Consider the following 14,722-nt stretch of genomic DNA (forward strand, 5'->3'; position numbering starts at 1 on the left):
ATGTAAGAGTCAACCTATATTACGTTCTTCAATTTCTTGATTATATGCACATCCACCACTCAATAGCATCTCTTAAGTGTTGAGTCTAGATATCAGAATATTACCAGCACACTTCAGAAATAATTATGTTTACAATTATATCTGTACTCCAGGCATTAATATTAATTAAAATGTAGGAAAATCGATATCTCTGGAAACAATATCACAATGTCTTCTTTCTTTCTCTTACTATGTAGCCTCCACGCTCAATGAAGTTCATTGCATGACATTAAAAACACTTACCATTTGAAAAATTAAAGAAATTTATATAATATGGGACTCACAGCTATGTCAACATTACTTTGAGTGAAAAAGAACAGTGAGGAAGATGAAAGGATGGATTTAAAACCCACTAAAACATTTGAATTTCTTGAAAATTTTATTTACAACATGAATTTTCTACACAGAAAGGTGCAGAAATTCACACACTACATAGCAGAAAAGTAAAAAGAGAAGTTCAAATTACATAAGTCAAGCACCATACAAGTATTTCAACAACAGTTACCATTTTCATTCATTATTTATAAATTATTTCATTTACAAAGAAGAACTAATATATTAAATGTAACCTGCCACACAATGTAGCACACCAACAAAGCTCAGCAGCAGTACCATCACCTCGTGCAACACTATAAATCAACATGCACCCATTACCCAGAACTAGCCACCACATCAAAAATGCATTTAAAGGAAGCTCAGATCACAAACATACATGACAAATGCAGCATCATTTTGGCAAGAATTAAAGAAGCAAGTAAGAGTTACTAATATAAAATGACATCTTTTGGATATAATAATTTTGCTGAAAGAAGATAAATGCCTAATTATCACATGACTACAAACAATATCAGTTTTTTTTCCATCGCTCAACTTTGTACATATGGCCAAAAACATCATCAGAAACTTTTCAGTTGTCCTTGTAACATTGTGTACTATAGCAGTTTGGCAAAAGAGAAAAACTATTTAACTTTACTTGGAAATAATAGAAATAAGCTTGCCCAATACCATCACCCATTGCAGCAGATTTACTTGCGAATTCCTCGTTTCTCACCTGGTACCTGAAGAGTTGCTGTTGTGCAAGATGATCCAAGCATATTAGTGGCAGTGCATGAGTAGCTCCCAGCATCCTCTGCAAGTGAAAATGTGAAGATGAAATGATAAGATGCAGTATTAATAAAATTACTATTTTATGGCATTATCCACACAGATAACATTTTGTAAGAGCCGATGAAGTAGTAAGTAACCAAAAACACTGATACACAGCACAATTATTTAATGGGAATAAACTGGTGTGCCATTTCCATGCACAATCACTACTTACCTCCTTTGAAAATACTTGAAAATATTATATATACAAGAATCATAAAACACTTTTTTTTTTAAAATGAAATACTTAGCCAGCGACAATTTGGATTTCAAAAGTGTGTCTTCATGGAACATACTGTTTTCAAATTCATCAATATTGCTAACTGGTATTTTGTGTGACTTATAAAAAAGTGTTGATTGTGGAGTTTGTAGTGTTCTCCTAGAGAAGCTCAGTTATTATGGTATCAGATGCCTTGCAGGGAACTGGTTTTCATCCTACCTAACTGAAAGATACAGAGTGTTACATTAAGAAACCCAAGGAATGTACACAATGAAACCAATTTTCAGAATGAGGTATCATCACTAAAACTGCACCACAGGCATCAATACTTGATCTGCTCTTATTCTTGTTATACATAAATGGTCTGCTATCTTATGTCCAAGAAGCAGTAATTGTTCTCTTTGTTGATACTGCAAGTATTATAATCACTCCTAATGGAGGAACTCCAATACTGGAAAATTTAAATAATATTTTATTGAAAATTAGTAACTGCTTCTCTGCAAGTGATCTGCCACTGAACTTAGATAACATACAGTACATGCAATATGCATAAGGCCTCTCCACACCATTAGAAATAATGCACGAGGGTAAATCAATAAATGAAACAAAATATTTTAAATTATTTGTTTATACTGACAAGAACCTCAACTGGAAGTCTCATATTACAGATCTCTTTGAATGGTTAAACTCTGCGACTTTTGTGTCATGAATAATATCAGATTTTGGAGATGGAAAAGTCAAAAATTGATCTCCTTTTCATATTTTCATTCACTAATGTCTTATGCTGTCATATTTTGAAGTAAATCATCATTGTACAGAAGTGTATAATAATGATAATATGTATTGTTCACTTTAGAATGTGCTACAAACAGTTCCATAAGCCGTTGGACATACTGACAACAGCCTGACAGTACGGTTTCTCCCTTAAGAAATTTGTTGTTAACAACCAGTCCCTATTCAAAAATAACAATATCATTCACAAATATAATACTGGATGGAGAACTGATATACACTATCAATCACTCTACCTTTGTGTGGCACATAAGTAGTAGCAATGTCAGCCGTAAAAATTTTTGCTCACATACCCAATGAAGAAAGAAATTTAATAGACGATAAAATTAACTTCAAGCACAAACTGAAACTATGTGTGCTTAGCAAATTTTCTATTCCACAGGAGAATTTCTGAAGGTATTATAATAAAGTGTGTGTGTGTGTGTGTGTGTGTGTGTTAGAGAGAGAGAGAGAGAGAGAGAGACAGAGGAAATAGTTAGGTATAAAAAGAAGTAGCTTATGGCAATTGCTTAAAATATCAGCATGTTGTCATATTTTTGATTGCAAAACTGTACTATGATTGTAAAAATGACATGTTCCACAACACAGCAGGAATGGAACATGTGAATAACTAACTAGCCTCACAACATTTAAGACAAAAGTTCAAAAATGTCATGTATATTAAATTTATAGCCAATATACATATCACCTAATAGTAAATTTGGTTGGAGTTACCTGGGAATGCATGTGGGATTGTTAGACGGCATACACCATTTCTGTAATGGAGTTGGTAATCTTCAGAATTTTCAATTATCCTCCCATTCTTAGACCAGAGGATATTAGGTGCTGGCTCAGCTTGGACAATACATTCAAAACGGGCTGTCTGTCCACTTACAACAGCTATGTCCCGCAGTGGCTGTTCACAAAAATAACAAAATATCTATCATTACAAAACATTTTTATATTTATATTAAATAACTCAAAGTAATATTTTTAGTGACAAAAAATCCATACTGTCAATTTGATATCATTATCTAACATTCAAATAAAGGTCAAATTTGTTTATTTTTATTGTCTGAAGCTCTTGTAAGGCACAAAACTTTGAGTTTCCCACTGTAGAGTTTCTCATCATACTTTAGCACCGCCACCTTTTCTTGGGCATTACTGCAGAAACTAGCAGCTCAGTCGCAGCAACTGAAGGAGACATAAGGAGCCCGCATGCACTAAGGTGTTGGCATGCTGGTTGCAGCAACAGGGCTGTTTATGCATTATGAGGTGGGCCACGCCACGCACCAAAACCCTGCCAATGCAGTGGCAAGACAGGGCTCTTGCCGGACAGGTCAAGCGGTTTCTACATTACCAGAGGACAGATTTATTGTTCCAAATGTTGCTGGAAGCAGTGCATTGGCACAACAAGTGAGTTTCTAATCCCTAATAAATACCCATCAATATCAGCAGAAGTATCAGCTGTCCGGCAACACCTTCTACGACGAAAGGGCTATGGGAGGTGCTGGAACAATATGGCATACCATTCAGTCATGATGAGTTCAGTCTTCAGGCATTCTCCAGCAGCAGCTGGACTCCTGCCCTGGAGGGCACCAGATAGACACCCGCTCGCCCCTCTATACTGGTACAGGCCCCCTGGCATCATGTGCTGTCACTCGCAAGTTTGAGACCTGTTACCAGAAGCTGTGATCCCCTGCAAGTATTCCACCAGTCTATGGCACCATCCACGAGCAGCTGCACCACACCCAATTGGGGTACAATGCTGGGCGAACTTCTGGTCTCAGCAATGCTGGGCACAGATGTCAAAGTCTTCTGAGCAACAGGCAGTCACTGCATGCATCTTGTGCCATCCGCATCACCTGCTGAAAGGCGCGTGGTGACTGCACCACAATGCCACCAGTGTACTAGCACACGTTTTAATAAAATGTTTGACTTTTGATGTTGTTAGCCTGAGCTGCCATCGGCCTGCACCCTTGCAGCGACCCACTGCCACAACCCAGCCCTGCACTGATGTAGCCCTTCACCCCAGGTCAGCTTCAAAATAAACTACAGATATTTTCTACCAATGTTAAACTGAGATCTTGAGCAACAATAATACCACAAGTATTATCTTGTTAGAAACAAGATAATTACATGGTAGAGCTACTCAATATGATTGAAAACAATTAACTCTGCAGTCTCAGTACGTAGGAGGGAGGGAGGGAGAGAGAAAGAGAGAGAGAGAGAGAGAGAAGAAGAACTTCCATGGGCCAACTACCAGTCACTCGCCTCACTGTATGGCCTAGAAATTCACATCATCCATCTCTTCACTGCTTACTGAGTAGCCTTCTGGGTCTGATCAGTTTTTGTGTTAAATATCCATGAATCATTAACATAATACAAAACTGCTAATACACACTGTTTGGAAACTTTCTCTTGTTTGACAGTTCCATTTAGACAACTGTCTATTTTAACCAAACACACTGCAAGTCATTTTACACTTAGGTTTGTTGCATTTATTGTCAATCCAGTTGTTTTCTTCAGCAGCCCTAAATATAAAACCTCATCAACTGGTTTGTAGTTAATCTGTACTAGTCTCATTTGCAGTTGTTCACTGTGTATTGTATCGTATTATTATGACTGATTTTGGGACTTACTTCCAAGCTTGCTCCGTTATGAGCTTACACTAAATGTTGAGGGTTACCATTCTTAGAAATAAACAGTACAAATAAACAGTACAATGTCATCAGCAAAATTAAATTGGTTCTGAAATTTTTTGTTAACAAATATTCCTTCTTTTGTTTCAAGATATGAGGACTTCCTCTAACAATAGTTCTGGTGACATGAAATCTCCTTGCCGAGTCTTCGTTGCATTCTGAATTTCTTTTTAAATTAATGAGTTCTAATAGAAGCCACAGTTCAGTACGCATATTCCTCAGTACATTAAAACACATTGTTTCACAAGAGCCATTGATATAGATTTTGTTTAACATCACTGACAGAAGAATATTAACCAATATGAATTTCACCCACATTTCAGTGGCTTTTTCATTTTGTCTGTGAAAACTTTCCATTGCGATACATTCTGAAGTTCCTCTCCATTATTTGTGGGTATTTTTTGACATCCCCTTTCATTTCTGTAGTAGCTATGGACTGGGATGTCTCCACCTGTCATCTTTAATTGACAAGGCAAAGTACAAAGCATTACTGTTAGCACAGATCTGCTAGGTATCTCTGATTAATATGGGCTGATACCAACCATGACCAACATGAACATTTGTCACATAAAACTTAAACCTACTGGCAAGTAATAGATCAATACATCTGAAAATGAATCAGATCTCATGTTTCCAAGATACATGTATAGAAATGTACCCAAAGAGTCAAGTACAACAAAAATACCAAGTTAACAGAACCTTCCATCAGTTCTTGGTAGGACAACATTGTAAAACAAAAGCAAACTATTGATTTTCATTTATTAAAAATACCAAGTATTACTAAGGTGATATAGATTTCTTGCAAAGGTGAGAAGAGTATATCTAAAAAAATGAGGCAATCCTGCCCGTAAATCAATACAAAAGCACTGTAAAATATTAAGTAAAATTATTAATAGCCCCAAAAGCATATATTTAGCATCAAATTCAACAAATCTTTTAATGAAATCAAACAAGTCTGGCATATAGTAGAGAATGAGATGAATATCAACAGTACTGAAAGAAGCAAAGACTTGTTTTGAGCATAAGAAATAAACACGTCAAAAAAGTTTTGCATCACCCCGGTTCCCAGAACTCCTGAAGACAGACATTGTCTGTGGATATTGTATCACAGGCACAATCCCTTTGACTGTTCAGAGATGTCACTAAACCCGCATAAAGATGTAAACAACCATGCATGAGCAGTGCCTATTAGACGGAGGTGGTCTGGCAGCTGATCAGTTCCAGTCATTCCACCAGAAAGGAGGTACATGGCTCGTGTTGTCTGTAGTTCAACCATGCCTAGATGGTCAATACCGCTGTTCGATTGCATCTGCATTGTTACTTTGTGCCAGGAAGGGCTCTCAACAAGGGAAGTGTCCAGGTGTCTTGGAGTGAACCAAAACTATGTTGTTTGGACACGGAGGAGATACAGAGAGACAGGAACTGTCGATGATATGCTTCGCTCAGGCCGCCCAAGGGCTACTACTGCAGTGGATGACTGCTACCTACAGATTATGGCTCTGAGGAACCCTGACAGCCACGCCACCATGTTGAATAAAGCTTTTCGTGCAACCACAGGACATCACGTTATGTCTCATACTGTGCGCAATAGGCTGCTTGATGCACAACTTCACTCCCGACGTCCATGGCAAGCTCCATCTTTGCCAGCACAACACCATGCAGAGCGGTACAGATGGGCCCAACAACATGCTTAATGGACTGCTCAGGATTGGTATCATGTTCTCTTCACCGATAAGTGCCGCATATGCCTTCAACCAATCATCAGAGACATGTTTGGAGACAACCCAGTCAGGCAGAATGCCTGAGACACACTGTCCAGCAAGAGCAGCAAGGTGCAGGTTTCCTGCTGTTTTGGGGTGGCATTATGTGCGGCCGACCTACGCTGCTGGTGGTCATGGAAGGCACTAGAACGGCTGTACGATATGGGAATGCCATCCTCCGACCGAGAGTGCAACCATATCGGCAGCATATTGGCGAGGCATTCATCTTCATGGACGACAATTCGCACCCCCATCATGCACATTTTGTGAATGACTTTCTTCAGGATAATGACGTCGCTCACCTACACTGGCCAGCATGTTCTCCAGACATGAACATGAACATGGCTGGGACAGATTGAAAAGGTCTGTTTATGGACAACGTGACCCACCAACCACTGAGGGATCTGCATCGAATCGCCATTGAGGGTGGGACAATCTGGCCCAACAGTGCCTTGATGAATTTGTGGATAGTATGTCACAATGAATACAGGCCTGCATCAGTGCAAGAGGACGTGCTATTGAGTATTAGAGGTACCGGTGTGTACATAAATCTGGACCACCACCTCTGAAGATCTCGCTGTATGGTGGTACCACATGCAATGTGTGGTTCTCATGAGCAATAAAATGGGTGGAAATGATGTTTATGTTGATCTCTATTCCAATTTCTGTACAAGTTCCGGAACTCTCGGAACTCAGGTGATGCAAAACTTTCTTTGATGTGTGTACATAAGTAACTGAAAAATTATTCTAAAATTTTAAATGACCTCTCTCTAAATGTTGCTGGGAAAATAAAGCTGTAATCTCTCTTCAGAAAAGACAAAACAGGAATTCTGAAACATCATTTCATTAATCTTTTTGGAAAGATAGATGTTCTCTCATAACTGGGAATGAAGTAAAGGAAACCACTACCTCTTCAAAAAGTAAAGGATTTAATGTTTAGATAATATTATCAGTAAAGTTTTAAATGCCTCCTTAGACAAGTTCATGAACCCAGTACCATACTTAATGCACAAAAGACATTCACCTTTGTGAAGGCCTCGTCATAAAAATGGAGACTGTGAGTATCTTACTTTCTTTCATGTAAATTGATATTCTTTATGCTTGTTAATATAGTGGGATCATAAAGTCACAGGTGTTAATGCAATTTTAAATGTAAATGGTGGCCTTACAGGCTGTGTGTTACCACAGATGAAGTAGGTTGTTTGTGCCCGACCTTGTGTAAGACAAGTTAGGTCCTGCACAAATGTTATGCTTATAATAATCATATAGTTAAAGTTACTGACTGTGAAAGTATCAATGTTTTCTGTGTTGTTGTATATATGTGTGAATTAAAAATCTTTGAAAGTTGTCTATCACATATCATTATTTCTCTGGGTTCAGGTGGCATATTGAGTAATGCTGGTTATTCACTGATGGTACTGCCATACTTTGAGGTTTTTAAATCAAAGTTTCATTTCGAAAAAGGCATTTGATGTTTTGTCAGCATGGTAGCAGATGTGCGCAGTTGCTAAAGTTTACATGAAGTGTGACAGTTGTGGCCGATTATGAAAATAACTGGGTGTTATAGAAGTTCAAAAGACAAGGCAACAGCTGGCAAAATGCAGCAATTGAAAAACTCAAGTGCCAAAGAAAATTGGAGGGCTTGGAGAATCGTAACGAGAACTATTTTACAGTGTGACAAAACCTTTGACATCATAAATGGCGAGCTGATTAAGCCAGAAGAAAATGGGCAAATTACAAAGTAGATCTTGCTAAATGGAATAAGGCTACTGCAAAAGCAAGGAAATGCCTGATTATGTCACTTGACATCAAGCCTTCACTTCATGTTGAGTAATGCAAGACTGCTAAAGAGATTTGGAATCAGCTGCATAAAATTTATGATGTTCACTCAGCTATGCTTGGATTCCTACACAAAAAAAACAGACGAAGTTAGATGCTAAATCTTCAAAAGAATATGTGGTTGGTTATGAAGACTATGGATTTTATGTTTATTTTCCTGAACAAAGATGTTTTTATGTATGCAGAGAAGTTAAAATAAATTGCAAACAATTACATAAATTATTTATTCAAGAGTTCATTAAAATGAAAAAACTCAGGCTCATATTACTGTGAGAGAATTATGTACAGATGGGGCCAAGGAGTTCCATAATAAAGATGTAATTACGTCTGCTGACTCAGTTTGACTGAAACATTCAATTACTGCACCATATATTCCTCAGCAGAATGAAGTTTTTGAACAGGAGATGGCAGATTCTTAGCTCTGCTCTGCTGGATACCTACCGAAAGACTATGGTGTGAGACTGCTCTGGCTGCACAACTTACATTTTGAATCAATCAGGTCCCACGAAAATAAAAAGTAAAGCTCCTATTGAAATATTTTTGAAGAAAGAAGGTAGTTTTGATAATTATGTGATATTTGGAACAGAATGCTATGCTTGGATTCCCACACAAAAAGGGAAGAAGTTAGATGCTAAATCTTCAAAAGAATATGTGATTGGTTACGATGACTAGGGATTTCATGTTTATTTTCCTGGAAAAAAAGTTGATTTTATGCATGCAGAGATGTTGAAATAAATTGCAAACAATTACAGAAACTTTTTATTCAAGAGGATAAAAACATTGCTGATATATCACATGTAGATGAAAATGAAAATATTACGGAAAATGAACATGAAAATGGTTAATTTGAAGAGGACAGCCTATGGGACTGTAAGCGACAAAAGGGTTAGCAACCATTTATATGACACCGAAGGACAAGTTGAGAACAACCTGGAAACAAGAAATGAAGACAACAGAAGCCACAATTTATGTGAAAGCTGAAATTTGAGGAAATCATCATGTTACTGTGAAGATTCAGCCCATCAACCGAGAATGATCCTTCTTTGGAGACACCAAGAAATTATAATGAAGCAGTGCAGTTAGAAAATTCTGAGGAATGGAAGAAAGCAAAGAAGGAAGAAATGAATGATATGGGAAAAAATCTAGCATGGGAACTAGTTTATAGAACTAAAATGAACGAGGTAATTGAAAACTGAATAGTCTTGCTAAAAAATTAAATGTAAATAACAAAGTCGTTCAACATAAGGCTCGACTGGTGGCAAAAGGCTATAGCCAACATATTGGCATAGATTGATACATTCAACCTTGTTGCAAGATTTGAGACAATGAAAGCCCTGCTGAGTGTTGCAGTTAAACATTTGTGTATAAGGCAATTTGATGTAAGGACAACATTACTCAATGGTATCGTGAAGGAGGAGATGTACATTTATCAACCAGAGGGCTTTGATGATCAGCAGACATTCTGACATAAGGGTTGCCATTTATAAACTTACATATGATGAAGGAATGTTGGTATAGCATCTGTTTCATAATATACAGTGCATCCTAGAAATTATGTGACAAGCTTCTAGAAGGGATGGAGCACATCATAATGAACAGGAATTTCATAGCAACCAATGGCTGCAAACATTGTCATACACCACTAGGTGGTAATGTAAATGAGAGTACTGGATGGGAATGCCATTAGGTGGTGCTGTACATGAGAATACTGGATGGAAACGTGTGAATTTCCTCATTCGAGTGCTAGCCAGCATATGAGGAGCATGGAATGGTATACAAACAGTGAGCTTGCAGACAAGCATTTAATGTATGGAATTACTGAGTGCAATGGACAAACCATTGGACGTATGTATCAAGAACACTTCCCAGACAGATGCCAACCACACCACAGTTTATTTGCAAGTCTGCATTGGAATTTGTGCAAGTACAGGTCATTAAGGAATGGCCAGGGTAGTGACAGCAGGCCACGATCAGTGCATTTGGTCATTAGGCAAGAAACTGTGCTGGATGCTGTGGAGAGTAATCGAAGTGCCAGCACATGTTCCATTGCCTTGGACTTATGAATGTCTCATTCCAGTGTTAAACATGTTTTGAAAACCATATCCTCCCATGCCTTTCATCTCCAAAGGGTGCAGTTGTTTCCACCCTGATGACCATTTTATACATATGCATTTCACGTAGAGCTTTCTGCAACAAAGTGGTCAACATCTGCATTTCACAGCTTACGTGTTGTCCACTGATGGGGCCACATTCACTAGGGATGGCATATTCAATCACCACAATGAGCATCTGTGGGCACAAGAAAACCCTCATGGCATGCAACACCGTGTGGCACATCACTTCACAGTTAGTGCGTAGGCAGGTTTGGTCAGTGACTGTTTAGTCAGCCCACTTGCCTGCTGCGAATTATCAGCCCTTTCTGGAACAGGTTCTTCCTGGCTAGCTTGAAGATGTTCCAGTAAATGTGAGGTGCAGCATGGAATTCCAACATGAGGGGCCACCTGCTTATTTTGGACTGGCTGTTCGTAGACATTCGAACAGGTCATTCCCACATCGATGGATCGAGTGTGGCAGGCAGGTTACCTGGTCACCACACTCAGCAGATTTATCGGGCCTTGATTTATTTGTTTGGGGAACCATGAAATTCCTCATATATTGTAATACTGTAGAGTCTAGAATGGATCTCATCACAAGATTGTCCACACAGCCACTATATTTAAAGAAACTCTCAGTTGTGTTCAAGCTTATCCGGCAATTAATGCACTGTTGACATCAAGCATGTGTAGCATTTGATGGTTCAAATGCCAAGCATTGTTGTAACATTACTGCTGTATTCATGCCATACAACATGTGTGCTTATTATTTTTCAATAAATGTATCAAATGAATCACTCTTGTTTCCGTTTCAACCATCGACCTCTGCTACCACTTTCCCCTGACATATGTGGCCATGGGTTGCTATGCGATTCTCAATCCTAAAGATGTGCCCCACCTCAAGTTTGCTGCAACTTTTCTGAAACACCCTGTATATAAAGCATTGTGGAGAGTGTGAAAGTATCAGTGTTTTCAATGTTGTTGTATATATATATATATATATATTAACAATGTTTAAAAGTTGTCTGATATGTCATGATAGTTTCTTTGGGGTTCAGCTGGAATATTGAGAGGTTTTGGTTATTCACTGATGGTATTGTTGAGCTTTTGTGGTTTTTAAATAAATATTTCATTTCAAAAACAGCATTCAATGTTGTGTTAACCATCATCATCATCATCATACTGAACAGTTTCTAGCCCCAGGCTGGGTCTGTTTTGAACATAAGCCTCACCATCTAGTCCTGTTTTCCCACCATCTTTGTGATGATAGGTCTTTCATTTTTTTTTTTTTTTTAATTCCTTGTGGAAAGGAAGTTGACTTAAATCATGTGCAGGTTTGTGTTCACCATTGAGATAGTTAACACACAGTCAATCACCATGTTGAATTCCTGAAGTGCAAGTAAAAGTTAGTATTGACAGTTACAGCATAAGAATTTAAGAACAAGTCTAATGAGTCTATGGGTGGGTGGGTGTGGGGGTGAGGGGCAGTAGGAGGGAACCTAACATGATATGACAAAAGTTAAACTATTGTCGTATGTCTCTTCTGACTACACTATCTTAAATCTTCAAGAAAGTAGTGTATGCCAGAGTTGTGATTCATCTTGATAGCTTTGACATCAACAAGAGTTTTGAAAGCAAAAATGTACGTCAACAAATGAACCTAAATTTTCAGTGATGAATTTTGCACTGGGTTCCTTAAACAAACAGATGTTGCTGATTGGTGCATTTTGTGGTATCTTTAAGACTTTTGATTCCATGAATCAGAATGTTGTTCTTGATAGTACTTGTCACAAAAGCTCCACAAAAGAAGTAGACTACTAGTTAAAGTCCTACCACCAATATAGGAAAAGAGTAGGTAGTTTTGGATAAATGCAGCAAAGATGATGGAGGTGACAGATTACTGGGGAACTGTATAGCTAGAATCCTTCTGATCTCTCCTTGGTTCATTGTTGCTTCTCATATACACGAACAACTTACATTTGTTCTAAAAAAGTTCATTACATCTGAACATAAAACTAACACTTGATAATACAGCTTTCTCTGATGCTAACATATTTCTGTCAGAATTCTGTATCCTGATTCAAAGTAAATTTGCTGTTTATTAAGCTGAGCAGCAAAAACTATATCGAATTCCATTTCGATCACAAAAATTCCACAGATGATCCTTTTTGTACGTGAGCAATTCTTTGGCTTCCATGTTGATAGCAGAGTTACTAGGGGGCAATAGATCTTCCAGAGTTTAAAAATGTTGTCCCTGGTGACTTTGGCTTTAGAATAACTTCGAATCTTAGGGATATTGGCATCATGAACTTCCCTTACTTTGGATGCTGCCACTTTTATTGTGTGTTACAGGATTATACTTGTTAGCAATTTATTCATGTGAAATAACTTCATCTATCTTGAAACATGGGTTGCCTGAATTATTTGCAGGGTGTCACAAACTAAAATATCCTGTCATAGTTTCTTTAAGAAAGTCAGCCCACTTACTGCCACATTTGTTAATTCCATCACAACCTTTGTGGCTGACAATTCTGAACACTGTGAATTTAATGAGATACCAGCACACAAAGATCACAAAACTAGAGGAACATACTATTTCCACAGCAACATGTTGTTTTGTATGTCTTGATTTATGTGTAAGATACCTTCAATCAATATTTATATAGCCACAAAAAGTAAATCACTGCACAGAAACAAAATGGACATTAACAGTGAGCAATAAAAATTCACAAATTATTCAGTGGAATGAACAGATATTAGCACAAAATCATAGCTCCAGCTAACCATGATCAATAGGATGGTACAGAAACAATTCCATTGACAGTGACAAGAGCTTAGCTAGAGCCTGTTTGCTGCTTGTGTGCATACTGTCACTAGAATTAAACTTCTTTCATAAACTGTTTTATATGAAAAAGCAATTACACAAAACTAAAAAAAATGTTTATTTCATAGAAAGGTGATAACTCACATCAGCAGTAGAGGCACAGCTGATGATTGTCTGCAACTAGCAGTACATCAAAAATGATCTAAACAAACTTTGGGAAAATCTTGGAAAGGCAGTTAACGGGTGGAAAATTACATATTTAGTGATGTGTTATGCTACTGTCCTACTCCAAAGGACACTTGGTCTACATTGCTGTGAAGACACACTAACACTCTTGTTCCTGGAAGTCCTCTAAAAGCATTTACAGGAATGTATTTATAAATGACTGAGACAGTGGTGATATGAGCAATATAGGGGAAAGATAGATTGATACTTACCGTAAAGATGACATATTAAGATGCAGACAGGAACAAGTGGCCTGAGCTGCTAGAAATGGCAGTCATATGTGCGTTATGTGTGTTTGCTTTTCTGGCAAAGGCTTTGGCTGGAAACTAACGTGTGTCTTTATGTCGTACCTGTCTACAACTTAAAGTGTCATCTTTGCAATAAGTAGCACTCTTATCTTTTCCCTACATTTTTGATTTTCCTACCTGGGGTTTCCACTGTTTGAGATAGTTGTGAAGACCCTCATAAGAAAATGATAGAATGTCAGTTTTGATACTAAAATTATTGGAAATAAAATATTAGCTTACTGTTATAAACACAGGCGGTCGTCTAAGTTGGTGCTGTTGTGTTGGTGTTGGTGTGCTTCCTGGCGTACTGGGTGGGGTAGGCGTACTACCACGCCCACGTGGACTTTTGCCTAACCAAGAACCCCCTGGTGATGCTGGAAAAAGCATGTAGTTCTTTACAGGCAACTGTAGTGAATCTAATCAACAGAAAGTCTATTAAAAGTTTAAGACTACCCAAACTGTGATTATATATTCATTACGACAGATTAACCCTTTTATTTACTCTTATGTTATGTGGGACTACACAACTGATACGTGAACAGGATTAATTTTTGATGTTGCTATAACAGAAATGAAAATAAAAGCAACATACAGTATTCATATTCAAAGTCAGTACAATAGTTATTTTCATATCTTTCTTGAATGCAAGATATTATCCGCTCAACCAAAACAGTACTCTCAAAAAATAAAAATATGGAGTCATGCAAACTGAAAATACTGAAATCAGAATGTCAGATGAGAAAGTGTCTTCAAAAAATTAATTCATCATCTTAAAACTTTCATAAGCTGAAAATGATTCCACTTTTTCACAGGAAA

General features: G+C 37.7%; 1 protein-coding gene across 3 annotated transcripts in view; it reads right to left on the reverse strand.

The window, feature by feature from the left end:
- Positions 1-399: 399 nt before the first annotated feature.
- LOC124613951 (muscle M-line assembly protein unc-89) overlaps positions 400-14,722 on the reverse strand; it is a 722,488-nt gene continuing 708,165 nt past the window's right edge. For all 3 annotated transcript variants that reach the window (XM_047142722.1, XM_047142721.1, XM_047142719.1), the window contains exons 38-40: positions 14,147-14,280; positions 2,912-3,092; positions 400-1,168 (exon numbers count right to left, since the gene is read on the reverse strand). In XM_047142722.1, coding sequence (XP_046998678.1) covers positions 1,065-1,168; positions 2,912-3,092; positions 14,147-14,280 — 419 coding nt within the window. In that variant the 3' untranslated portion in view covers positions 400-1,064. The remainder of the gene's footprint in view (positions 1,169-2,911; positions 3,093-14,146; positions 14,281-14,722) is intronic.

This window comes from Schistocerca americana, chromosome 4, assembly GCF_021461395.2.
Source record: "Schistocerca americana isolate TAMUIC-IGC-003095 chromosome 4, iqSchAmer2.1, whole genome shotgun sequence".
NCBI lineage: Eukaryota > Metazoa > Arthropoda > Insecta > Orthoptera > Acrididae > Schistocerca > Schistocerca americana.